Source organism: Lampris incognitus, chromosome 20 (assembly GCF_029633865.1).
Source record: "Lampris incognitus isolate fLamInc1 chromosome 20, fLamInc1.hap2, whole genome shotgun sequence".
In the NCBI taxonomy this organism is placed as follows: Eukaryota; Metazoa; Chordata; class Actinopteri; order Lampriformes; family Lampridae; genus Lampris; species Lampris incognitus.
In genome coordinates this window covers 2,415,632-2,443,131 of record NC_079230.1, presented here as the reverse complement: position 1 = coordinate 2,443,131, position 27,500 = coordinate 2,415,632, and the positions used below count along the sequence as shown (strand labels likewise).

At 44.8% G+C, this 27,500-nt stretch overlaps 1 protein-coding gene across 3 annotated transcripts in view; it reads right to left on the bottom strand.

Moving 5' to 3' along the window:
• nfxl1 (nuclear transcription factor, X-box binding-like 1) overlaps window positions 1-27,500 on the bottom strand; it is a 90,867-nt gene that overhangs the window by 12,128 nt on the left and 51,239 nt on the right. For all 3 annotated transcript variants that reach the window (XM_056300117.1, XM_056300116.1, XM_056300118.1), the window contains 6 exons: window positions 25,528-25,619; window positions 18,492-18,513; window positions 14,393-14,521; window positions 14,010-14,176; window positions 11,017-11,086; window positions 341-445 (listed from right to left, as the gene is read on the bottom strand). In XM_056300117.1, coding sequence (XP_056156092.1) covers window positions 341-445; window positions 11,017-11,086; window positions 14,010-14,176; window positions 14,393-14,521; window positions 18,492-18,513; window positions 25,528-25,619 — 585 coding nt within the window. The remainder of the gene's footprint in view (window positions 1-340; window positions 446-11,016; window positions 11,087-14,009; window positions 14,177-14,392; window positions 14,522-18,491; window positions 18,514-25,527; window positions 25,620-27,500) is intronic.

The window sequence follows — 27,500 nt, the reverse complement described above, 5'->3', positions numbered from 1 at the left end:
AGGGAAGTGAAGTGTGATGCTGGTAAGTGAAGTGTGATGCTGGTAAGTGAAGTGTGATGCTGGTAAGTGAAGTGTGATGCTGGTAAGTGAAGTGTGATGCAGGTAAGTGAAGTGTGATGCTGGTAAGTGAAGTGTGATGCTGGGAAGTGAAGTGTGATGCTGGTAAGTGAAGTGTGATGCAGGGAAGTGAAGTGTGATGCTGGTAAGTTAGTCGGCTTCAGATCCGATGGAGCCTGAGTGATGGTTGGGAGGCGGGGGGCGGGGCTCTACTGTACTCTGGGAAGAAGTGAGTGTGAGTGTAATGTTGTTTTAAAACATTACCGCTGAACCCTGTATTTACCTTTCTGATCCTCTTGCAGGGACATCTGACCTTCACCCTCTGCTGACACCTCTCTTCACAGCGTCCAGGATGACACAGTTCCTTACAGCGATGACCACAGGACAGCTACACACACACACATACACACACACACTTAACGTTTACACGTGGATTATTTAAAAACTTCACATTTGAACAAAAATCATAAGCAACCAGCGTTAAGGAGGCCAAAGGTCAAAGCCACGGCACCCTGACAACAGACAGAGATAGAATGATGTTGGATGATTCAGCAAATTTCGATAGAGACATCACAACCCTGGTTCCAGCTGCCTGCATGGTGAGCCAGGGTCCAGCACAAAGCATCCTGCTCCCACTAGCAACACACGAGACTCGGTGATCAGCTCTTGTTGATGGGCATCCTGTCTCCTTTGGTTTTTGGAGGGGGGGGGATTTTCCCCACTTTTTCTCCCCAATTGTACTTGGCCAATTACCCCACTCTTCCGAGCTGTCCCGGTCTCTGCTCCACCCCCTCTGCTGATCCGGGGAGGGCTGCAGACTACCACATGTATCCTCCATATATGTGGAGTCACCAGCTGCTTCTTTTCACCTGACTAAAAGGAGTTTCACCAGGGGGACGTAGTGTGTGGGAGGATCACGCTATTCCCCCCAGTTCCCCCTCCCCCCCGAACAGGCACCCTGACCGACCAGAGGAAGCGCTATTGTAGCGACCAGGACACATACCCACATCCGGCTTCCCACCCACAGACATGGCCAATTGTGTCTGTAGGGATGCCACACCAAGCTGGAGGTAACACGGGGATTTGAACCGGCGATCTCCCTGTTGGTAGGCAACAGAATAGACCGCCACGCTACCTGGACGCCCCTGTCTCAATTTTTTTAACCCTCACCTTGCTTTACCACTCTGAGCAACAGGGAGTTGATCTGGACTGGACTGGGTCATGTGATCTGACTGGTTGGTGGTTTGTTTATGTTGTGACTTTACATGCTGCCTCCACGTCCACGGGTCTTTTACAGACCACCTGGGGGAATCGCAACTTACCGTGAGACAAACAAGATGGCCGCACGCGCGTCTCCACGTCTGTTCGTCCTTTGAGATGTGTTTGTTTTTTACTTTGTTTGGCTCTGAAGTTGTTATTTGGCACTAAAGTCCAGGAACTGCCTCTCAAAGTCCTGACCATACTATCCTGACTATACTATCCTGGCCATACTATCCTGACTATACTATCCTGACCGTACTATCCGCTGACCATACTATCCTGACTATACTATCCTGGCCATACTATCCTGACTATACTATCCTGGCCATACTATCCTGACTATACTATCCTGGCCATACTATCCTGACTATACTATCCTGACCGTACTATCCGCTGACCATACTATCCTGACTATACTATCCTGGCCATACTATCCTGACTATACTATCCTGGCCATACTATCCTGACTATACTATCCTAGCCATACTATCCTGACCATACTATCCTGACTATGCTATCTTGGCCATACTATCCTGACTATACTATCCTGACCGTACTATCCGCTGACCATACTATCCTGACTATACTATCCTGGCCATACTATCCTGACTTTACTATCCTGACTATACTATCCTGACTGTACTATCCGCTGACCATACTATCCTGACTATACTATCCTGGCCATACTATCCTGACTATACTATCCTGGCCATACTATCCTGACCATACTATCCTGACTATACTATCTTGGCCATACTATCCTGACTATACTATCCTGACCGTACTATCCACTGACCATACTATCCTGACTATACTATCATGGCCATACTATCCTGACTTTACTATCCTGACTGTACTATCCGCTGACCATACTATCCTGACTATACTATCCTGACTATACTATCCTGACCGTACTATCCACTGACTATACTATCCTGACCATACTATCTGCTGACTATACTCCGCTAAGCCAAGTATTTTATCGCTGTTTGGATTATGCTACACTCCTCCCTCGCTTGTTGCTCTGCCTGACCTGGGTCTGCCGCCCTCCCTCGCTGCCGCCTGCTGCTTCTGCCTGCCTGCTGCTCTCCCCCCCGACTGTTGCCAGCCCACCTCCTACTAAGGTCCCGCTCTTCCTTTTCCCCTCCCGGCTTCCTTGACCGACTTACACACACTCACACACACATTCACACACACATAGGCTTGAACTTGAACTGAACCATCTCACATAGCCTACCAAACATTCGCTGTGTTGCCCTTTCCCCCCTCCCCGCTTCCCGGCTGACATAGCCTACACACATCGTCACTCACTCGCTCATACACACATGCACGCACACATACAGGATTGAACTTGAACTGAATCACCTCACATTGCGAACATTCAAACAGGCACATTTCCGGAAATGAATTTCCCTCTTGTGCTGGTTATTGCGCTCTCGCTCTGGGACTATGGGCAAACCGACCTCCGATGGGAGAGTTTACCAGAGAAGGTGCACTCTCCACCGGTCGTACCCAGTGCGATTACTAGCACTTTGCCTAAACTGCATGAGCAGATGCCGGGCAATTCTCATGGAGATTCTGACTCGGGGACTGAGTTGCTCTACCTCCTGTGTCTCCCTGTTTTAAAAAGCTGTTTTATGCTTTCTGAGAATTCTCTCGCTAATGTTGTTACCATGTTACACTCTAAAAATACACTGCCTTGCAGTGTAAATACTAAACAGAGATATCTTGTCATTCTTTTATTGTTAATGTCTGGTAATGTGCAGCCAAACCCTGGCCCTGCTGATTCTGATATCAATACTTGTAATACTCCAGCTGATTTTAAAAGTAGGTCTGGTCTGGGTATTATTCACCTAAATGTTCGGAGCTTAATCTCAAAATTGGATATCGTCACCTTCTTAAAATAATGGCCCAAGTCATATTTTCAAGTTTTTCAAAAAACAGAATAAACTGACAAATTTTGTTTCAGTTTCAGTTTATTCTGTTTTTTTAAAAACGTGAAAATATGACTTAGGCCATTATTTTAAGAAGGGGACGATATAGTAAAGGTTTGGATAAATTCAACTGATGCTGATGTTGTTGTTTTATCTGAAACTTGGCTAACGAAGTCTGTTCTTGACATGGATATTGGTATTCAAGGCTATAATGCGTTTCGCTCTGACTGTCCCAAAAAAGGTGATCGTGTTGCTATCTACATCAAATGCAAATTCAATGTTAAGTTAGTGCTGTCGGAATCATTGAGTAAACAACCTGAGTTCCTGGCCCTAAATCTTGAAGTGTCTAAGGATCACCATGTCATGGTGGTTGGTGTTATAGACCTCCATCTGCGATTAGTAATTCTTTATCTACACTTGTTAACTTGCTGTTTGAGGTGCACTACAATGAGATTGTTGTGGTTGGTGATTTAAACTGGGATTGGTTGTTGCCTGTGTCCGATGCATTTAAGGCAGAATGTGATCATTTGAATCTGATGCAAATAATTAACTATCCTAAAAGACCAAATCCCAAATGTCCCAAGAAATAATCTCTCATTGATCTAGTCCTAACTAATGCCCCCTATAAGTACTCTGCTATCGGTATCTTCCCAAATGATGTGAGTGATCAGTGTGATAGCTGCTATAAGAGATACTAAGGTCCCTAAGTGTAAACCTCGTGTTATCCAAAGACGCAATATGAAGATGTTTGTTGAGCAGGGTTTTCTACATGATTTATCTCATGTTGACTGGAATAGAATTGCCCTTATTGATGATGTCGAAATGGCCTGGACATTTTTCCATGATCGTTTTCTGGATATTTTAAACAAACATGCCCCTATTCGTAAATTTAGAATTAAGGGGCGGGATAATCCCTGGTTCACCACTGAGCTCTCAAGCCTGCTTCATGAATGAAATTTGGTCTGGGCAAAAGCAAGAAAGTCAGGTACTGAGGCTGACTGGCTTCTTTTTAGACAGCTGAGAAACAAATTTACTTCTCTCTAGAAAAGCCAAAGCTGATTTTTATCTATCCGTCACTACTGAAAAAATTAATAATCCGAGGAAGTTTTGGAAAGCTGTTAAATCCTTATCTGCTGCTTGTGATAATTCAACCGACCTTCCGTCATGTATAATCAAAAATGATGTGGCTGTCTCTGATAAGTCTGAAATGTTGAATTGTTTTAATGAGCACTTTATTTCATCAGGTTTCTTGTTTAATGTTGAAACCCCTTTTACTAAGGAATCTGTCATTGCTGACAATACTGTGGTTGTTGACCACACTTAGTTTTTCTGTGGCTGAGGTCCACAAAGCCTTAAAACAACTGAACCCTAGAAAACCGGCTGGTTCGGATCATTTGGAGCCTGTTTTTTTTTTTAAATTAGCAGCAGATATTATCGCTGAACCTTTGACCCATCTTTTTAATGTCACCTTGGTTACAAATGTAATCACCAAGGTTTGGAAGGCTGCCTATATTTTACCCCTTTTAAAAGGAGGGGACCCAACCGTGCTAAATAATTACAGACCAATTTTAAAACTTTCTGTAGTAGCCAAAGTATTGGAATCCCTAGTTAGTGAACAGATGAAAGAGTATTTATACACTCAATCAATACTATCCAGTCAGGGATCAGGAAGAAGCATAGCACTGTTACCACTGCCATGAAAGTTGTAAATGACATCAGCAGCACGTTGAATAAAAAGCAACACTGTGTGTCTCTTTTTATTGACTTGTCCAAAGCCTTTGATACCGTGGATCATGATATTCTGATACAGCGACTTGTTAATACTGGCTTCTCTCTACAGGCTGTAGGTTGGTTTATCAATTACCTTATGGATAGGACCCAGGCTACCCCGTTTGAGGGCTTACTTCTGAAGTCCAAACAGTCTGTAAAAGGGTCCCTCAGGGTTCTGTCCTGGGTCCACTTTTATTTACTGTGTACATAAACTGCTTGGGAGAAAATGTTCAAAACTAATCTTTCAATTTTTATGCAGATGATACGGTTATCTATTGTTATGCGGCTACTCTCAGCAAAGCTTTTGAGTATCTGCAAAATGCTTTTAACAGAGTGCAAGCTCAGCTTTATCAACTGAAGCTTGTCTTGAATGCTGAAAAAAACAAACTTATGGTGTTTTCAAACACTAGGAAGTTAGAGTTAAATCAGAGCATTGTTACTACTCAAGGTAAACAAATTGAGGCAGTCTCCACCTAAAAATACTTGGGATTTTTAATTGATGACCACTTCTCTTTTAAGTCCTATATACAGTCTGGTGAAAAAGTTGAAATTGAAGTTAGGTTTTTATTTTAGGAACAAGTCTAGTTTTTCTCTCGGTCTCAGGCAAAGACTAGTTGAAGCAACGTTCTTGCCTGTTCTTGACTATGGTGACTTACTGTACATGAAGGCATCAGCCCATTGTCTCCATATGTTACACACTGTGTATCATGGAGCATTACGGTTTATTACAAACTGCAGAGCCCTCACTCATCACTGTGTCCTTTACTCCAAAGTCAACTGGCCTGCTCTATCAACACGGCGACTTAGTCACTGGTATGTTTTTATCTATAAGGCCATTCTGGGTACCCTCCCCTGTTATTTATCTATCTTTCTGTCCATAAAACATGGCACTTATGGGTTACGGTCTCGGGACACCTTGCAAATGACTGTTCCTAAAGTTCAGACTGAGCTGGGCAAGAAGGCCTTTATGTTTTCTGCACCATCTGCCTGGAATAGCCTGCAGAACAGACTGAAACGCCAGGACTTCATTACTCTATCAGAATTGAAAGGTATGGTTAAGTCTATAGAATCTGAGTCTATTGGAAATTGTAAATGTTTCAGTTGATAACAGGTTTGTATCTTTTTCCCTTCATTTTTATGCTGTTTTGCACTTTGAGCTGTTCTGTTGTCTTCATGTGAGTGTGCGCTGAAACTGGTGTACTGCTGCCATTCTGGGCCAGGTCTCTCTTGTAAAAGATTTTAATCTCAATGGGACTAACCTGGTTAAATAACGGTAAATGAAAATGAAAAAACACACGGGGTTAAGAGAAGGTGCAACACACACAGCTTCATGCTAGCAGCTGCCGCAGTTCTAGTAGACTCACAACACACTTTAGCTAGAATGAAAACGTCTTGTGCAAAAAGGAGCTTACAGCGTGTGAGAGAGGGTAGTGTGTACTCAGTGTGTGTGTGTGTGTGTGTGTGTGTGTGTGTGTGGGAGAGTAAGCCAGCAAGAGACAGAAAGAGTGTGTAGTACGTGTTTGTGGGTGTAGCATGGTTTATGTGAAAGTGTGTGTGTGTGTGTGTGTGAGAGAAAGGGTGGGAGAGAGAACGTCAGAGGTGTACGGTATGTCACGGTAAACATTCCAGCATGGGAACCAGCGCCACTGTGGTCAACGTGGCTTTTATTCTGTGTGTGTGTGTGTGTGTGTGTGTGTGTGTGTGTGTGTGTCTGCCAGCAGCCGTGACAGGAGGAACAAGCTAAATCATTCCCAGGTGAAAGGCAAACTCATAGGCAAGGGAGGGTCCTGTATATGTGTGTGTGTGTATGAGAGAGTCTGGCGCCACAGAGCTGAATTGATTATCAGACAAGGGGGGGAGACAACAGAGAGAGAGACAGAGAGAAGACAGAGAGAGAGACAGAGGGAGAGAGAGAGACAGACAGACAGACAGACAGACAGACAGACAGACAGAGCGAGAGAAGAGAGACAGAGGGAGACAGAGAGAGAAACAGAGAGACAGACAAACAGACAGACAGAGAGGCCGGGTTGTTTTGGTTGAAACTCAGATTTCAGGCTGTCTCAGTTTGAGTACTTTGGTTCAAAGACACAGGCAGACAAACTGTGATGGTACCCACAATCCTCTCTGATCTGTTACCTCACTCACCACCCTGTCACCTGCTATTATCTACTGACAGACAGACACAGACACAGACACAGAGAGAGAGAGAGAGAGAGAGAGAGAGAGAGAGAGAGAGAGAGAGAGAGAGAGAGAGAGAGAGAGAGAGAGAGAGAGAGAGAGAGGGAGAGAGAGAGACAGCACCTATCCTTGGTTGTTATTTGCTGTCGTCATTATCTAACGAATGCCTCTTGGCAGTCGCTTTTGGTCCGGGCCGACGTGTGGGCTGTAGGTGGTGCATTCTCAATGAGTGTGGCCCCCTGGGGCCGAGCGCATGGCCTCGCCGTTGTTGGTGCCATGTTCTTGCCGGCTAGGCCACAGAACCATAAACTATTATTGCTGCTTTTGTTGTTTGATACAATCATTGTTGCTGTTGCTGTTATCACAATTTTTGTTGTGTTGTGCTGTTGTTTCACATGCTCGGCAACATGTACACAAACCTGTCATGCCAATAAAGCAAATATTGGCTTTCTACCAAATCACCACACTACAGATCACATCTGCACCCTACACACTCTAATTAATCAACATGTTCCCCAAAAAAATAAAGGAAAAATATTTGCATGCTTCATTGATTTTAAGAAAGCATTTGATTGTATCTGGCATGATGGCTTATACTATAAAATCATCCAGTGTGGCACAGGGGGTAAAGTGTTGGACATAATCCACTACTACTACTACTACCACTATTACTTTCGGCTGCTCCCGTTAGGGGTCGCCACAGCGGATCATCCGTTTCCATCTCTTCCTGTCTTCTGCATCTTCCTCTGTCACACCAGCCACCTGCATGTCCTCCCTCACCACATCCATAAACCTCCTCTTTGGCCTTCCTCTTCTCCTCTTCCCTGGCAGCTCCATATTCAGCATCCTTCTCCCAGTATACCCAGCATCTCTCCTCCACACATGTCCAAACCATCTCAATCTTGTCTCTCTTGCTTTGTCTCCAAACTGTCCAACCTGAGCTGTCCCTCTAATATACTCGTTCCTAATCATGTCCTTCTTCATCACTCCCAGTGAAAATCTTAGCATCTTCATCTCTGCCACCTCCAGCTCCTCCTCCTGTCTTTTCATCAGTGCCACTGTCTCCAAACCATACAACATAGCTGGTCTCACTACCATCTTGTAAAACAAAGGGTTTGATATAATCAAATCTATATATTTGGAAAATAAGAGTGGAGTAAAACTTGGCGACAAAAGAACAGAATACTTCACTCAAGGGTGAGGGGTAAGACAAGGCTGCAGTTTGAGTTCAACCCTGTTCAATATCTACATCAATGCGTTAGCGGTGTTACTGGAACAATCTGCAGCTCCTGGCCTCACCCTAGACAACACAGAAGTTAAATTCTTGCTCTATGCATACTCATTCTTGGCATGAGTCTGTGGTGGCCAGTGCTCTCCTGTTTGCTGTTGGGGCAGCAGGCTGAGGGTAGCGGATGCAAACAGGCTCAATAAACTGATCCGCAAGGCCGATACTGTTGAAGGGGTGGAACTGGATTCTCTGGCGGCGGTTTCTGAGAGGAGGACACTTGAAATGACGTGCCATCATGGACAATGTCTCCCACCCACTTCATGACATGCTGGTTGGGCAGAGAAGTACTTTTAGTAACAGACTCATTCTGCTGAAAAGCACCACAGAGTGCTACAGGAGGTCATTCCTGCCTGTGGCCATCAAACTTTACAACTCCTCCCTCACTCTCAGACTGTCAGACACTCAAAGTTAATGGTCATTGGATTGGCCCTGTCGAGTTTTGTTTGTGCTGCTTGTTGTGTGCTGCGGTAGTGCAGTATAGATAGGGTGTTATGTGCACCATGCTTGTTGATATATTTTGTTCTTATTTCTATTTCTTATTTATCTTTTATTTGTTTCTGTTTCTATTTTCTTTTCTTGTATCTCGTTAGTTTTCAGTTATTAGAGCGTGAGTGTCTGTAAAGAACCCAATTTCCCCTCAGGGATGAATAAAGCTTTCTGATTCTGATTATGCCCATGACCTGGTGCAGCTGTCACCCACAGAAAAGGGTCTACAGCAGCATCTGGATCTATTAGAGAAATACTGTCAGAACTGGGCCCTGACAGTAAACTTAAAAAAGACAAAAATTACGATCTTCCAGAAGAAGTCCAGGTGTCAGGAAAGTAGACACCTATGTACTCTAGGTAACACCACCCTAGAGCATACGTTAAACTATGATGACCTGGGACTGAGGGTCAGTGCCTTGGGAAGCTTTGGTCTGGCAGTGAATGCACTTAAAGAGAAAGCCCGAAGAGCTTTCTATACAATACAAAGAAAATTCTATAAAAAAAGACATCCCAATTAAAATCTGTTCCAAAATCTTTAACAGTGTTCTCCTGCCCATTGCAGTATATGGAAGTGAAGTATGGGGTCCACTCAGTCAGCCAGACTACACTAGATGGGACCGACATCCAACAGAAGCCCTGCATGCAGAATTGTCGAAAATTGGAAAACACCAACAAATGCATGCAGGGCAGAATCAGGCTGTTCCCCATTGATAATAAATATCAAAACAGATCACTTAAATTCTGGATGCATCTTAAATCAAGTCCCCACCACACACTGCAGTTTAAACCAGTCCAAATCCAAGAGCTAAGAAAGAGTCCCCTCAGTCAGCTGGTTGTGAAACTAACTGACCCCGTAACCACTGACACAAGATGAGTTTCAGACTAGCACTGCTAACCTACCACAGACTAGAGTAAACCACATCATCACACAATGCAAATACTCATATGTGGAACACTGGGACACAGAAACCAAATGACAACACAAATCAGAATGTTATGGGGCCCTGAGAAGAGAAGACAAACTGGCTGACTGTCTGTCCACTGTCAGAGACAGTCAGCACAGACACATCCTTACCACGTACAGGCTCACTGACCACAGTCTAGCCACTGAAAAGGGCAGACACACAAAACATCTTGGCTACCAAAAGAGCAAAGAATATGTGGTCACTGTACGGCAGGTGAGGTGGAGACAGAGATGCACTTCCTGCTAAATTGTGAGAAATTCCAGAACATAAGAGAAAATACCAGGAGACATTGGAAAACCAGACTCCAAATGTTCTACTGCTGGATGAGAAAGAACAATGGCCACTTATTTTAGGAGAGGGTCAAAGGTCACACCTTGCGGCACAACATGTGTCAGAATGCCATAGCCTAAGGGTCAGTGAGTGACCAAACCACTGTCAATTACTGTCAGTTGCTGTTCAAGTGCTGTTCTATGTTTCTGCCAGATCCATGTCTTCCTTTTTCCTTTTTTTTTGTGTGGTGTGTTTAGTTCTCTGTTGACCTGTTTTGCTTTGGCAACATTGTAATTAATGCAGTCATGCCAATAAAGCATCACTGATTTGAACTGAATTGAACTGAGAGAGAGAGAGACAGACAGACAGACAGACAGACAGAGACAGACAGACAGACAGACAGACAGACAGACAGACAGACAGAGAGACACACAGAGACAGACAGAGAGCGAGAGAGAGACAGAGAGCGAGAGAGAGAGACAGAGAGAGAGAGAGACAGAGAGCGAGAGAGAGACGGAGAGCAAGAGAGAGACAGAGAGCGAGAGAGACAGAGAGAGAGACAGAGCGAGAGAGACAGAGAGAGAGACAGAGAGAGAGAGAGAGAGAGAGAGAGAGAGAGACAGCCGAGGCCTCTTGACTCTCATGGTGAGACAACACACTCTCCTTGTGGTGGAAAATCACTTCACTCAGAGTTTCTACACTATCAGTAAAGAGCATTCTCCACATAGTGACAGACACACACATACACCAACACAATACACATACGCACATATACACTTGTTGTGTTATGTAAAGTGTGTATGTGTACCTCTTTAGGACACTGGTTGCTGCAGGAGCTCAGCTTCACCTTGGTCTGTTCATCAGCTGATGACAACTTCCTACAGGATTAAAAAAACAAACCCACTATGAGGTCACATTAAATATTAATAGTATCATATTAATTATCATATTAATCCTCAGGCATAACAGCATCTACACACACTGTATTAATACACAATGACCTTATCAGTATAAAACTGTAGAATGAAGCCAAAGCTACAAATAACGTTTTTTCTTGGCGTCCGGGTAGTGTGGTGGTGTATTCTGTTGCCTACCAACACGGGGATCGCTGGCTTGAATCCCCGTGTTACCTCAGGCGTCCCTACAGACACAGTTGGCCGTGTCTGCGGATGGGAAGGGGTATTTGTCCTGGTTGCTGCACTAGCGCCTCCTCTGGTTGGTCTGCTGAGTGCCTGTTCAGGGGGAGGGGGAACTGGGAGGAACAGCGTGATCCTCCCACGCACTACGTCCCCCTGGTGAAACTCCTCACTGTCAGGTGAAAAGAAGCGGCTGGAGACTCCACATGTATGGGAGGAGGCATGTGGTAGTCTGCAGCCCTCCCCGGATCAGCAGAGGGGGTGGAGCAGAGACCGGGACGGCTCGGAAGAGTGGGGCAATTGGCCAAAAAGTACAATTTGGGAGAAAAGGGGGGGGGGGAAATCACGCTGATCTTAAGCTCCGCCCTTCCTTAGTAACTGTTGCTATGTGGCTCATTTTCCTCTCCTGCAGTGAAGCAAAGTGACACTCTATTGGTCAGCCAGCACTACAAGTTAGAAATGACAAGTGTCCTCACCTCCAGAAGGTTGTTTTTTTTACGAAAACAATATAAAGACTTCCAGAATATTATTACACGGTGTGAAAACACCTCAATTTATGATCACTAAAAACATGAAGATTATGAAAAACTGAAGCCACGGCATTTCTCTCACTCTACTTCCGAGTAGCAGCCAACTCCAGGTCTCTGTTACACAGTGTGCACTGATACACACCGGCACATTCTTGCAAGAAGACTAGATTAATAATCCTAGCCGCAGACACAGAGTAGACCCCTGAAACCCAATAAGCGGCCTGTGGGCCGGGTCCAGGTTCGGCCCGCAGGAGACAAATGTCTGGCAGGCGCTGACCCACTGACTCTAACGCATCTGTCATAACAGGTAAAATAAAGTGCGCAACATGTAAAATAAAGTCGAGTCAGTTTTATTTGTATAGTCCAATATAACAAATTACAAATATGCCTCAAGGGCTTTGCAGCAACACAACATCCTGTCCTTAGACCCTCACACCAGATAAGGAACAACTCCCTAAAAACCTCTAACAGGCAGAAAAACAGGTAGAAACCTCAGGGAGAGCAACAGAGGAGGATCTCTCTCCCCAGACGCACAACGTGACATGATGTTGTGTTTATACAACTTACACAATACAACACTGAAAGAGGATAACACAATTATAATGAATTATAAAATAAATGAATAATATGATGAGGAGGATGCCAAGCAGTGTCCAGACATCAGGTCTCATCTAAATCACCTTAATCTGACATTACAAGGCAAGAGCCACCCTGTTGCGCACGTGTACGAGGCGGTTGAAGCGATCTGGTCAAAGCTGAACCTTTTGGAGCGAGACATTCACGGGACAAAGTTGCACTTTCCACATCTGTGGCAGCACTGTGAGAAGAAGGAGATGTGGGAGGATCCAGCGATGAAGGATTTCGTAACGAGCCTGGCAAAAACTTCAAGGAAAGATTTGAAAGCTCCCCTAAACTCTCAGGTGACATCCTCCTCTTCCCGAGACAGCCGTTCTCTGTCCTGGCTGACGGCCAGTGGACTGCAGAGGCCAAAAGGCTGGTGCCTTCCACAGATGAGGCAACTCTTCAGATGGAGGTCTTGGAGATGGGGACATCTGATTTGCTCAAAGCACAACACAAGGACATTGGGGTGAGTGACTTTTGGATCAACGTAGCCCCCCAAGCTCGATGCAAAACCATACGTGCTACTGTAATGCTCCTATTCATAATTTTCTCCCTCCACCTACATATGCGAGTCATGGTTTTCTTCAATGAACTCGATCAAGAACTAGGAAAGACACACAATCCCCCTATGCACGTTTTGGCCAGTGCCTCAGACTTGCCACAGCAGCGTATAGGCTTGACTTCAGAAAGACTGTCTCACATCCTGTCGCTCTCACTTCTCTCACTCTGACTGGTGAATGAACTTCCATTTACTTTTTTCCATTTTCCATAATTAGATGGTTAGTTTTAGACTTATTTTGTTTCAAGAGTGCTTTTTTTTGTGTGTGACCCTCAACACAGTCTTTAAGAGTCCCAGGCCTAAACTATTACTACCACCACTACTATTACCACCGTTACTACTGATAATAATAATAATAATCATAATAGCAGCAACATCATCTGCCCATAAAACAACTTCTACTTGTGCATTGAGAAAAAAACCCCAAAACAAAACAAAAAAACAGACATTTTGCACTTGCTTGATATGCTTGACATAATTTGGCCCTTGGGGAAAACTAATTGGGGAACACTGGAGTAGACCTTTTCATATGTAGCTAACTAGGCTAACTCCAAAGGAGTCAACATGAAGTTACTTTTCACTTTTCTCCAATCTAAGTCACCTGCTGAGTGCCAAGGAGTGCCATGAGACACAGCTCCAACACACCCACCCATAAATCCATCATCTCATTAATCCATCTTTAGTTTAGGAAATGGATATAAATGGACAACATCTCTTCGATCAGCATAGCAGGTGTCAGTTTTAATGTTACTCTGGTAAACCATCAGTTGACCATCTCAGATCTCCTGAGTTCTGATTGACAAGAACACGTCAGACTCACAGAGGCCAGGGAAGCCGACCGGGTTTCTGATGGCAGCTGTGATTGGGGTGCCACAGTTAAAGGGGCGGAGCTTAGTACTGGTCAGTTAAGTGTGTGCGTGTGTGTGTGTGTGTGTGTGTGTGTGTGTACACTGACATGCACTCCACATAGAGGAGGCTGATCTTGCAGTGGCAACGCTGGCGGATCATCTGCTGGCAGGAGGGACAGTCGCCACGGTGACAGGGGAGAGGACAGGGGTGGGGACAACCTGGGAGGCGGGGCTTAGTGCACCCCTCCTCACATGACTCACACTCAACCCCTGCCTGGAAAGAGACAGTGAGAGAGGGAGAACTTTAACCCTCATTTAGTCAAATGACTAATAAAAGAACCATTAGGATAACATGTGAGCCATTATGCTAATGAATTAATCATTAGGATAACATGTCAGCCATTATGCTATGAATGAATCAGTAGGATAATATGTGAGCCATTATGCTAATGAATGAATCATTGGAATAATGAATGAATCCAGTTCACACATCTGCCTTGTTGCCCGCAGTAACGGTGTGACACTCTTTGGTGCAGCAGTGATTCCCACAGGTCAAAGTTCGTCCACAAGGTCGCTTGCAGGAGAACGGACCACGGCTGTGACATGGTACAGGACTGACCTGAACACACAGACACGGAAAGACAGACAGAATGAATAAAGATGAGTGTCCTTCTGAAACCACAATGATTCAAAACCTTGTCTGAAGGTGAATGTGTCTGTGCGAGTGTGTGTGTCTGTGTGGAATACTAAAGAACTAAATGGGATGAAATGCAGAAATGGATTGTGCGAGGTGGGGGGAGCAAACAATCAGAGGACACTGGGAGAAGGAGAGAGAGAGAGAGCGAGGCAGAGAGAGACAGAGAGAGAGAGAGACAGACAGACAGAGAGTCCATTATCCAATTATCAGGTCCATTATCAGACCACTGCCAGATAAATGTGTTCTTAAAACGAATTGGACGCCCAAAGAACACCCAGTCAATGCCCTGTTCTGTGAACTGTTCAAATTAAAGCCAACATATAAATGGGCTCCAAACAGCATGGCTGAATTTAATAACGCAATCAGCTCTACAGAGATCACTAACCTCATTAACACATTTCTTCTAACACCATTCTACCCAAACTCACATGATGTAAACCTGGCAGTTGAACAAATTAATGAAATAATTAATAAATCAGCTATCAAGGCTATCCTGAGAGAAGTTGGAAATAAGCGGAATCAGAGACCTCAAAAACAGAAATGGTTTGATGGCGACTGCACAAATGTAAGAATGAAACTACGACAAATATCTAATCTAAAACACCATCAACCACAGAAAACTGAATTAAGTGCGCGGTGGTGTAGCGGTCTAAGCATCGGCTTTGTGTCGATGCAGTTGCCCACTGGGGACCGGGGTTCGCGCCCCGGTCTCGTCAGATCCGACTATGGCCGGACTCGATGAAGCAGCAATCATTGGCAACGCCGTCTTCGGGAGGGGGGCGGAGTCGGCTTGTGTTCGTCACGTGAATGCGTCTTTGTGTGTGTCGGAAAAAACAGTGGTTCGGCCTGGAGTCGCCTTGTCATGAAAGTGGGGAGGCGACTCCTTCGAGACTGCCGGCCGGAGAGATGCAGTTGGCGAACGCATGCAGTACGAGGGTGGGTGTTTGAATTAAAATAGGGATCGATTGGCCACTAAATTGGGAGAAAAAAGGGAAAAATTTAAAAAAAAAACTGAATTAAGACAAAATTACTGTGAGATACTCAAAGAATATAAACAAACTTTAAAATGGAAAAAGTAAGATCACCACAACAAAACTCTCCGAGACATTGAAGAGTCTTTAAATGAAAACCAGATCTTGGAAAAATGGAACAATTTGAATTCCAAACAATCCCAGGAACTAGCCATTCAAAATGGAGACGTTTGGAAAAAATATTTTGAAAACCTATACAAAGAAATACTGCCAGAAGACCTCTCAATGGAACAAAACATATGAAAGAAAAGCATGAAATACTGGAGTCAACTATAAAAAACAATCAGAACCCAAATGACTACCAAATGTCACTAGAAGAACTAACAGACAAACTCTAAAGTCTCAAACTAAAAAAAGCCTGTGGCCCTGACAGCATCAGGACTGAAATGCTCCAACACAGTTCTCTTGAGCTGCAGAAGGCCCTGCTTAAACTGTTCAACCTGGTTCTACAAGCTGGCTGCCCTCCTGACACCTAGAATAGGGGGCTTATACCCCCAATATACAGAAGTGGAGATAAATTTGACCCCAATAACTACCGAGGCATCTGTGTGAGCAGTAACCTGGGGGAGGTCTTCTGCTGTATTATTAACGCCCGAATACAGGCCTTCCTTACCGAACACAGTGTCTTGAGCAAGAGTCAGATTGACTTTCCACCAAACCACCACACTACAGATCATATTTACACCCTACAAACTCTAATTAATCGACATGTTCACCAAAAGTAAAAAGGAAAAATATTTGCATGCTTCACTGATTTTAAGAAAGCATTTGATTCTATCTGGCATGATGGCTTATACTATAAAATCACCCAAAGTGGCATAGGGGGTAAAGTGTTTGACATAATCAAATCTATATATTTGTAAAATAAGTGCAGAGTAAAACTTGGAGACAAAAGAACAGAATACTTCACTCAAGGGCGAGGGGTGAGACAGGGCTGCAGTTTGACTCCAACCCTGTTCATTATCTACATCAATGAGTTAGCGGTGTTACTGGAACAATCTGCAGCTCCTGGCCTCACCCTAAACACCACAGAAGTTAAATTCTTGCTCTATGCAGATGACCTGTTGCTGAATTAGGCCGTTCCCCATTGATAATAAATATCAAAACAGATCACTTAAATTCTGGATGCACCTTAAATCAAGTCCCCACCACACACTGCAGTTTAGACCAGTCCAAATCCAAGAGCTAAGAAAGAGTCCCCTCAGTCAGCTGGTTATGAAACTAACTGATCCCGTAACCACTAACATAGATGAGTTTCAGACTAGCACTGCTAACCTACCACAGACTAGAGTAAACCACATCATCACACAATGCAACAACTCATAGGTGGAATATTAGGACACAGAAACCAAATGACAACACAATTAGAATGTTATTGGGCCCTAAACAGAGAAGACAAACTGGCTGACTGTCTGTCCACTGTCAGAGACAGTCAGCACAGACACATCCTTACCAAGTACAGACTCACTGACCACAGTCTAACACTGAAAAGGGCAGACACACAACACATCTTGGCTACCAAAAGAGCGAAGAATATATGGTCACTGTACAGCAGGTAAGGTGGAGACAGAGATGCACTTCCTGTTAAATGTGAGAAATTCCAGAACATAAGAGAAAAATACCAGGAGACATTGGAAAACCAGACTCCAAATGTTCTACTGCTGGATGAGAAAGAACAATGGCCACTTATTTTAGGAGAAGGTCAAAGGTCACACCTTGTGGCACAATATGTGTCAGAATGCCATAGCCTAAGGGTCAGTGAGTGACCAAAACACTGTCAATTACTGTTCCAATTACTGTTAATTACTGTTCAAATACTAGTCTATATTTCCACCAGTTCTACCCATTCCTTTTTCCACTTATTTTAATTTTTTTTGTTTAATACTCTATCAACCTATTTCACTGTCACCTGCTTTAGCAACATTGTAATGAATGGTCATGCCAATAAAGCATCACTGAATGGAACTGAATTGAACAGAATTGAGACAGAGAGAGAGAGAGAGAGAGAGAAAGACAGACAGACAGACAGAGAGACAGACAGACAGACAGAGAGAGAGAGAGAGAGAGAGAGAGAGAGAGAGAGAGAGAGAGAGAGAAAGACAGACAGACAGAGAGACAGAGAGACAGACAGACAGAGAGAGAGAGAGAGAGAGAGAGATAGGAGGGTTGGTGGAGAAGGAGACAGAACATTATTTCTTCCAGACCAGAAGAAAACAAGAACAAGTTTGGATTAAAGAACAAAAAATGTCTGTTATCATTATTAAACTGTCTCTCTCTCTCTCTCTCTGTCTGTCTGTCTGTCTGTCTCTCTCTCTCTCTCTCATACACACACACATATACAATCTTCAGTATGTTTAAGTCTGTAAAGGATTTCTGTGAATTTCTAGTTTTCCTTTAAACAGCTGGTTTGATGTTAACCTGACAATCATGACGTTAATCTGTCAATCTTGTTGTTAACCTGTCAATAATTTTGTTAACCTGACAATCATGATGTTAACCTGATAATCAGGATGTTAACCTGTCAATCATGTTGTTAACCTGTCAATCATATTGTTAACCTGTCTATCATGATGTTAATCTCTCAATCATGACGTTGACATGTCAATCATGTTGTTAACCTGTCAATCATGATGTTAAGCTGTCAATCATGATGTAAATCCGTCAATCATGATGTTAACCTGTCAATCATGTTGTTAACTTGTCAATCATGATGTTAACCTGTCAATCATCTGCTCTGAGTAAGAGGGACTTTGGTTATAAGATAGAAATGTATTGAGGATTTATTTTGTGTGTGTGTGTGTGTGTGTGTGTGTGTGTGTGTGTGTGTGTGTGTTTAAATAAAAATCAAAAAGACTCCTTACCTCATGTTCTCCAAAACAGGCCCTGTAGGAAGACAGCATGTAGATTACTGAGCTAGTCATCATCCTCCAACTAGTATTTCACCTAAACTTTGGAATAATATACAGTTACAGAAATAGTAACAATACTACTGATAGTACTACTATTACCAATACCACTGATAGTACTACTAACTATGGTCAATACTACTGATAGTACTACTAACTATTACCAATACTACAATCTGTTCCCCTCACCTCTCTGTCTATCATCATTCTACTTCCTCTTCAACTGAAGGACTGTGCTTCATACATACAAGCTGGAAACTGCCTACATGTCTGCTGCACAACATGGTGATGGAGCAGCTCCACCTCTGACTGCAGGCAACACACACACACACACACACACACACACACACACACATGCTGCACAATATGGTGACGGAGCAGTGCCACCTCTGACTGCAGGCAACACACACACACACACACACACATGCTGCACAATATGGTGACGGAGCAGTGCCACCTCTGACTGCAGGCAACACACACACACACACACACACACACACACACACATGCTGCACAATATGGTGACGGAGCAGTGCCACCTCTGACTGCAGGCAACACACACACACACACACACACACACACACACACACATGCTGCACAATATGGTGACGGAGCAGTGCCACCTCTGACTGCAGGCAACACACACACACACACACACGCTGCACGACATGGTGATGGAGCAGCTCCACCTCTGACTGCAGGCAACACACACACACACACACACACACATGCTGCACAACATGGTGATGGAGCAGCTCCAGCTCTGACTGCAGGCAACACACACACACACACACATGCTGCACAATATGGTGACGGAGCAGTGCCACCTCTGACTGCAGGCAACACACACACACACACACACACAGACACATTCATTGTTGTTATGCAGTCGGTAAAGTCAATGTTGTCGTTCCTTCTGCGTGTCAGTACAGCGACCGAGGAAGCACACACGTAGTTGTAGTTTCATTTAGTCATGTGTACACACACACACACACACACACACACACACACACACACACATTGTATGTGTTGCAGTGCGCTGCATAATCACACCGCCGTGTCCCATCAGTGAGCTGGTTGTGACGTTGTGGTGTTAAACAGGAAGTTGTAACACACTGTCATGGTCACGTGAGCGGCATGGTTGTGTATCCTGATCGTCATGTTCACTGTGGCTGCTGACAGCTGCTTTGGTTTCAGCAGAATGTGTATGAACATGTGGAAAGTCCCCGTTTAAAATGTGTTGATGGTATTTGTATGTAATCACGAGCTTGGTGGGCGGGGCTACAGCTTAGTTTGGTATTTGTATGTAATCATGAGCCTGGTGGGCGGGGCTACAGCTTAGTTTGGTATTTGTATGTAATCATGAGCCTGGTGGGTGGGGCTACAGCTTAGTTTGGTATTTGTATGTAATCATGAGCTTGGTGGGCGGGGCTACAGCTTAGTTTGGTATTTGTATGTAATCATGAGCCTGGTGGGCGGGGCTACAGCTTAGTTTGGTATTTGTATGTAATCATGAGCCTGGTGGGCGGGGCTACAGCTTAGTTTGGTATTTGTATGTAATCATGAGCTTGGTGGGCGGGGCTACAGCTTAGTTTGGTATTTGTATGTAATCATGAGCCTGGTGGGCGGGGCTACAGCTTAGTTTGGTATTTGTATGTAATCATGAGCCTGGTGGGCGGGGCTACAGCTTAGTTTGGTATTTGTATGTAATCATGAGCCTGGTGGGCGGGGCTACAACTTAGTTTGGTATTTGTATGTAATCATGAGCTTGGTGGGCGGGGCTACAGCTTAGTTTGGTTACAGAGGAGCAACAACTGCTCCACTTTGCTGCATTGACTACTGCTGTTGTCAAGCCTTACTTAGTATATCCACTTTTTGGAATTGTGTGGATCCCCCCCCTTTCTCCCCAATTGTACCTGGCCAATTACCCCACTCTTCCGAGCCGTCCCGGTCTCTGCTCCACCCCCTCTGGTGATCTGGGTAGGGCTGCAAACTACTACATGCCTCCTCCCATACATGTGGAGTTGCCAGCCGCTTCTTTTCATCCGACAGTGAGGAGTTTCACCAGGGGGACGTAGCACGTGGGAAGATCATGCTAAAAATGTATATATAAATGACTGAATACAATAAGTGCCAAGAACAGGGTAGTAGTTCCTGAAGAGGTGAGCTTTCAACCTGCGCCAAAAGATGGGCAGAGACTCCGCTGTCCTGACATCAGTGGGGAGTTCATTCCACCACTGTGGGGCCAGGACAGAACCGAGCCGGGACCGGGTCGATCGGCAGCAGGGGCCTCTGAGCGACGGGGCAACCAGGCGTCCCGAGGCAGCAGAACGAAGTGGTCGGGCAGGGGTGTAGGGCTTGACCATGGCCTGGAGATAGGAAGGAGCTGTTCCTTTCACTGCCCTGTAGGCTAGCACCAGAGTCTTAAACTGGATGTGAGCAGCTCTGGGAGCCAGTGTAGGGACATGAGAAGGGGAGTTGTGTGGGAGAACTTAGGGCACTTGAACACCAGACGAGCTGCAGCTTTCTGAACAAGCTCCAGAGGTCTGATGGCCGACGCCGGGGCGCCGGCAAGGAGGGAGTTGCCGTAGTCCAGCCAGTAGATGACCAGAGCCTGGATGAGCACCTGTGCCGTCTCGTTGGTGAGGAATGGGCGAATCCTCCTGATGTTATAGAGGAGAAATCTGCAGGAGCGAGCAACCGATGCAACGTTTGCAGCAAACGACAGTTGGTCGTTCAGAATCACACCCAGATTCCTCGCAGTCCGAGTTGGTGTCACCACGGTGTTGTCATGGTGATGGCCAGGTCTTGGTGTGGGCAGCCTTTCCCCGGGAGGAACATCAGCTCTATCTTGTACAGATTGAGCTTCAGGTGGTGTGTCACCATCCACTCCGAGATGTCAGTCAAGCACACAGCAATGTGTGTCTCTACTTGTGTGTAAGACGGAGGGAAGGACAAGATCAGCTGGGTGTCATCGGCATAACAATGGTAAGAGAAGTCATGCGAGCGAATAACAGAACCCAGGGATGTTGTGTACAGGGAGAACAGGAGAGGACCCAGAACCGAACCTTGTGGAATGCCTGTAGTCAGTCTGCGAGGCACCGACACAGATCCCCTCCATGTCACCTGGTAGGAGCGACCTCTTGGTAGGTTGCAAACATTGAGAGTGCAGAGCCTGTGACACCCAGCCGCTCAAGGGTAGAGAGGAGGATCTGGTGGTTCACTGTGTCGAACGCAGCTGACAGGTCCAGGAGTATCAGGACAGATGAGAGAGAGTTTGCTCTCATAGAGTGCAGCGATTCTGTCACTGCAAGGAGGACCGTCTCTGTCGAGTGACCCATCCTGAACCCAGACTGGTTGGGGTCCAGGAGGTTGTTCTGGCAGAGGTACAAAGAAAGTTGGTTAAAGACAGCACGTTCAAAAGTTTTGGATAGAAAGGGTAGAAGGGAAACTGGTCTGTAGTTTTTGACGTCAGAGGGGTCAAGTGATGGTTTCTTGAGAAGGGGGGTGACTCTAGCAGTCTTGAAGGCAGATGGAAAGCATCCTGCCTGGAGGGAGGTGTTAATGAGGTGGGTTAGAAAGGGAAGGAGTTCAGGTGCTATAGACTGAAGAAGAGGGGAGGGGACCAGGTCAAAGGAGCATGTGGTGGGGTGACTGGATGTGATGAAGTTGAGGACCTCGTCGGGGGAGAGGGGTGCGAGGTGGGATAAGGTGGGACGTGGAGAAGTGAGGGAGGGTGAAGAGGGTGGGATAGTGCAAGCAGCACTAACCGGGTGGTGAGAAAAGGAGGATCTGATGGCGTTTACCTTCTTGTCAAAGAAGTTAGCGAAGTCACCAGGGAGAAGGGAGTAAGTAGGAGGAGGAGGTAGGGATTGAAGCTGTGTAGAGAAGGTTTCAAAGAGTTTCTTAGGATTGGAGGCAGAGGATAGGATTTTAGAGTGATAGAAGACAGCCTTAGCAGCAGAAAGGGAGGAGGAGAAAGTGGAAAGAAGAGATTGGAAGTTGAGAAGGTCCCCTGGGAGTTTGCCTTTTCTCCATTTGCGCTGTGCCACTCTCAGGCTCCGTCTGTCAGTACGTACCGAGTCGGTCAGCCAAGGGGCAGGTGGAGTTGGGCGTTCAGGCCTGGAGGTTAGGGGACAGAGATTGTCCAGAGAAGAGGAGAGGGTAGAGAGAAGAAGATCTGTAGCAGTGTCAGGGGGTAGGAGAGAGAAAGATTCAGGTGTAGGGAGGATAGAGGTAACAGAGGAGGAAAGATCAGTGGTGGAGAGAGAGCGGAGGTGTCTATGGGTGGAAACCATGTGGGTAGGGGAAGGGGCTAAGGGGGGTGAAGAGAGGGAGAGAGAGTAGGACATGAAATAGTGGTCAGAGAGCTGGAGGGGAATAACAGAGAGATGGAAATAGGACAGTGTCTAGTAAAGATAAGGTCCAGCTGGTTGCCAGCCTTGTGGGTAGGAGGAGAGGGTGAGTTGAAGGTCAAAGGAGGAGAGGAAAGAGAGAAGAGGATCTAGCTTGTTAGTGTGGATGTTGAAGTCACCGAGAAGGATAAGTGCAGAGTCATCAACAGGGAAGTGTGAGACAAGTGTGTCAAGCTCCTCCGGAAACTCACCAAGGGGGTCTGGTGGGCGGTACACAACCACGATGGTGAGTTTGACTGGATAAGAGACAGTAACAGCATGAAATTCAAAAGAGGGCGGAGAAAATTGTGGAATGGAAACAAGAGAGTATTTCCATTTCAGGGAGATCAGCAGGCCAGTACCACCACCCCGCCTCCCAGCTCTGGGAGTGTGAGAAGAATAGTACACATCAGACAGAGCTGCGAGTGTGGTAGTGTTTTCTGGCGTGATCAAGGTCTCAGTTAGAGCAAGAAAGTTGAGGGAGCGCAAGGATGCTCAGCCTGAGATAAACTCAGCTTTCGGCACCGCAGACTGGCAATTCCAGATCACACAACAGATCACACAACGGATCACACAATGGATCACACCATCATCATCTTGCCTTACTGCGTCTGTGTTGAACTCTGTGAGTCATGACGTCATGTTTAGTACAGAACAAGCCACAAGTAATGGTGACATTAAAAGATGTTCAGAAGACACGGGGCATCATTCCTGGGAAATATAACCAGGATGAATCCAGTTCCCAGACCTGCACACACACACACACACACACACACACACACAGACTTGCTGCTACACACTGCCACACACTCCAGATGATTCTTGTGTGTGCCAGCTGCCTGCAGCTCTCTGACGTACTCAGGGACCACTCCCCCACATGTTCTCTTTCTTTGTGTGTTTTGTGTGTGTGTGTGTGTGTGTGTGTGTGTGTGTGTGTGTGTGTGTGTGTGTGTGTGAAGTCAGCTCTAGCCAGCAGAACAAAAAGACACACACGTGTGGTAGGCACCAGTAGAGATGGACAGATGTCCAACCATACCAGATGTGCATGCATGCTAACACACACACACACACACACGCACGCACACAAAGAGGATATGCAGTGTTCTCATGTGTCGTTATGTGTCTCGAACTGTAGTGTAGTGAAGTGTCGTGTCTCGTGTCGTGTCGTATAGTGTCGTATCATGTTGTGTAGTGCAGTGAAGTGTTGTGTCATGTTGTGTAGTGTAGTATCGTGTAGTGAAGTGTAGTGTCATGTCGTATAGTGTCGTGTCGTGTAGTACAGTGTCATGTCGTGTCGTATAGTGTCATGTTGTATAGTGTCGTGTCATGTTGTGTAGTGTAGTATCGTGTAGTGAAGTGTCATGTCGTGTAGTGTCCTGTCGTATAGTGTCGTGTCATGTAGTAGTGTCGTGTCGTGTCGTATAGTGTCATGTCGTGTTGTGTCGTGTCGTATAGTGTCATGTCATATAGTATAGTGTCGTGTAGTGTTGTATAGTGTGATGTCGTATAGTGTCGTGTCATGTCGTGTAGTGTAGTATAGTGTCGTGTAGTGTAGTGTCATATCGTGTAGTATAGTGTCGTGTCATGTCATATAGTGTCGTGTCGTGTAGTATAGTGTTGTGTCGTGTCGTATAGTCTAGTGTCGTGTCGTGTCGTATAGTGTCATGTCGTATAGTGCCGTGTCATGTCATGTAGTATAGTGTTGTGTCGTGTAGTTTCGTGTAGTGTCATATAGTGTTGTGTCGTGTAGTACAGTGTCGTGTTGTGTAGTGTCGTATAGTGTTGTGTCATGCCGTGCCTTGTCATGTCATGTCGTATAGTGTCGTGTCATGTCATGTCGTGTAGTGTAGTATAGTGTCGTGTAGTGTAGTGTCATATCGTGTAGTATAGTGTCGTGTCATGTCGTGTCATGTCATATAGTGTCGTGTAGTATAGTGTTGTGTCGTGTCGTATAGTCTAGTGTCGTGTCGTGTCGTATAGTGTCATGTCGTATAGTGCCGTGTCATGTCATGTAGTATAGTGTTGTGTCGTGTAGTTTCGTGTAGTGTCATATAGTGTTGTGTCGTGTAGTACAGTGTCGTGTTGTGTAGTGTCGTATAGTGTTGTGTCGTGCCGTGCCTTGTCATGTCATGTCGTATAGTGTAGTGTCATGTATTGTCGTATAGTGTCATGTCGTGTCGCGTCGTGTCGTGTTGTATAGTGTCGTGGCATGTAGTGTAGTGTCGTATAGTGTCGTGATGTGTCATGTCATGTCGTATAATGTAGTGTCATGTCGTATAGTGTCATGTCTTGTAGTGTAGTGTCGTATAGTGTCATGTCCTGTCGTGTCGTGTAGTGTCGTATAGTGTCATGTCGTGTCCTATAGTGTCATATAGTGACATGTTGTGTAATGTTGTATAGTGTCTTGTCATGTAGTGTCGTATAGTGTCGTGTTGTGTCATGTTGTGTCGTGTCATGTCGTGCACCCTGAGCAAAACACATTAGTGTGTTCAAAATAAAGAGAAGATGGCTTCAGTTTTCAACATCCACATCATGTACTGTGTTCTGCCCCCTGACATGCTTGACTCTGTGTGTGTGTGTGTGTGTCTCAGACATACGTTGGTATTGGTACTTGACATGGCGGGCAAGGTAAGGCCTTCTTGACAAACGCCGGTTCAGTAGGTTGTTCCCAGGGTCCTGCCAGCTGGACCTGGCGCACACACACACACACACACACACACACACACACACACACACACAGGAAACAGGGAGGATGTTTAGTTTCTCTGAGAACAGCAGCAGTATGAAAACAGTGTGGTATGCAGCTGCACAGCAGAGAGCAGGGAGGACTTGGCCCGGGTGGTAAAGACAGCACAGAGGATTGTGGGAGCTGCGCTCCCGGACCTGGACCCTGTGTATGCTGGCCGCCTACAGAGGAAAGCCTGCAGCATCAGCAAAGACACAACACACCCAGGTAGGTCACTGTCTGTTTGTTCTCTTGCCATCGAGGGAAAGATACCACACCATCAAAACCCGAACTAACAGGCTGAGGACCAGCTTCTTTCCCAGGGCTGGAGCCTCCACCCCCCCCCCACCACCACCCATACACATACACACACACACACACATACACATGCAACAAACACACAACACACACACACATGCAACAAACAAACAACACACACACACACACACCTGCCTATAGCTGCTGAGGACCAACTGCTACTAAAGCCGCTGCAATATGGACAACTGTGTGCAGTAACACCACGCAAAGCCGCTGCTGTCTTTTATTATCTCACTATTATTTATACTACCTCACTTATTCATACTACCTCACTATTATTTATACTACCTCACTTACTTATACTGCCTCACTATTATTTATACTACCTCACTTACTTATACTACCTCACTATCATGTATACTACCTCACTTACTTATACTACCTCACTATTATTTATACTACCTCACTTACTTATACTGCCTCACTATTATTTATACTACCTCACTTACTTATACTGCCTCACTATTATTTATACTACCTCACTTACTTATACTACCTCACTATCATGTATACTACCTCACTTACTTATACTACCTCACTATTATTTATACTACCTCACTTACTTATACTGCCTCACTATTATTTATACTACCTCACTTACTTATACTGCCTCGCTATCATGTATACTACCTCACTTACTTATACTGCCTCACTATTATTTATACTACCTCACTTACTTATACTACCTCACTATTATTTATACTACCTCACTTACTTATACTACCTCACTATTATTTATACTACCTCACTTACTTATACTACCTCACTATTATTTATACTACCTCACTTACTTATACTGCCTCACTATTATTTATACTACCTCACTTACTTATACTACCTCACTATTATTTATACTACCTCACTTACTTATACTGCCTCACTATTATTTATACTACCTCACTTACTTATACTACCTCACTATTATTTATACTACCTCACTTACTTATACTACCTCACTATTATTTATACTACCTCACTTACTTATACTACCTCACTATTATTTATACTACCTCACTTACTTATACTGCCTCACTATTATTTATACTACCTCACTTATTTATACTGCCTCACTATCATTTATACTACCTCACTTATTCATACTACCTCACTATTATTTATACTACCTCACTTACTTATACTACCTCACTTATTTATACTGCCTCACTATTATTTATACTACCTCACTTACTTATACTACCTCACTATTATTTATACTACCTCACTTACTTATACTACCTCACTATTATTTATACTACCTCACTTACTTATACTACCTCACTATTATTTATACTACCTCACTTACTTATACTACCTCACTATTATTTATACTACCTCACTTACTCATACTACCTCACTATTATTTATACTACCTCACTTACTTATACTACCTCACTATTATTTATACTACCTCACTTACTTATACTACCTCACTATTATTTATACTACCTCACTTACTTATACTACCTCACTATCATTTATACTACCTCACTTACTTATACTACCTCACTATCATTTATACTACCTCAC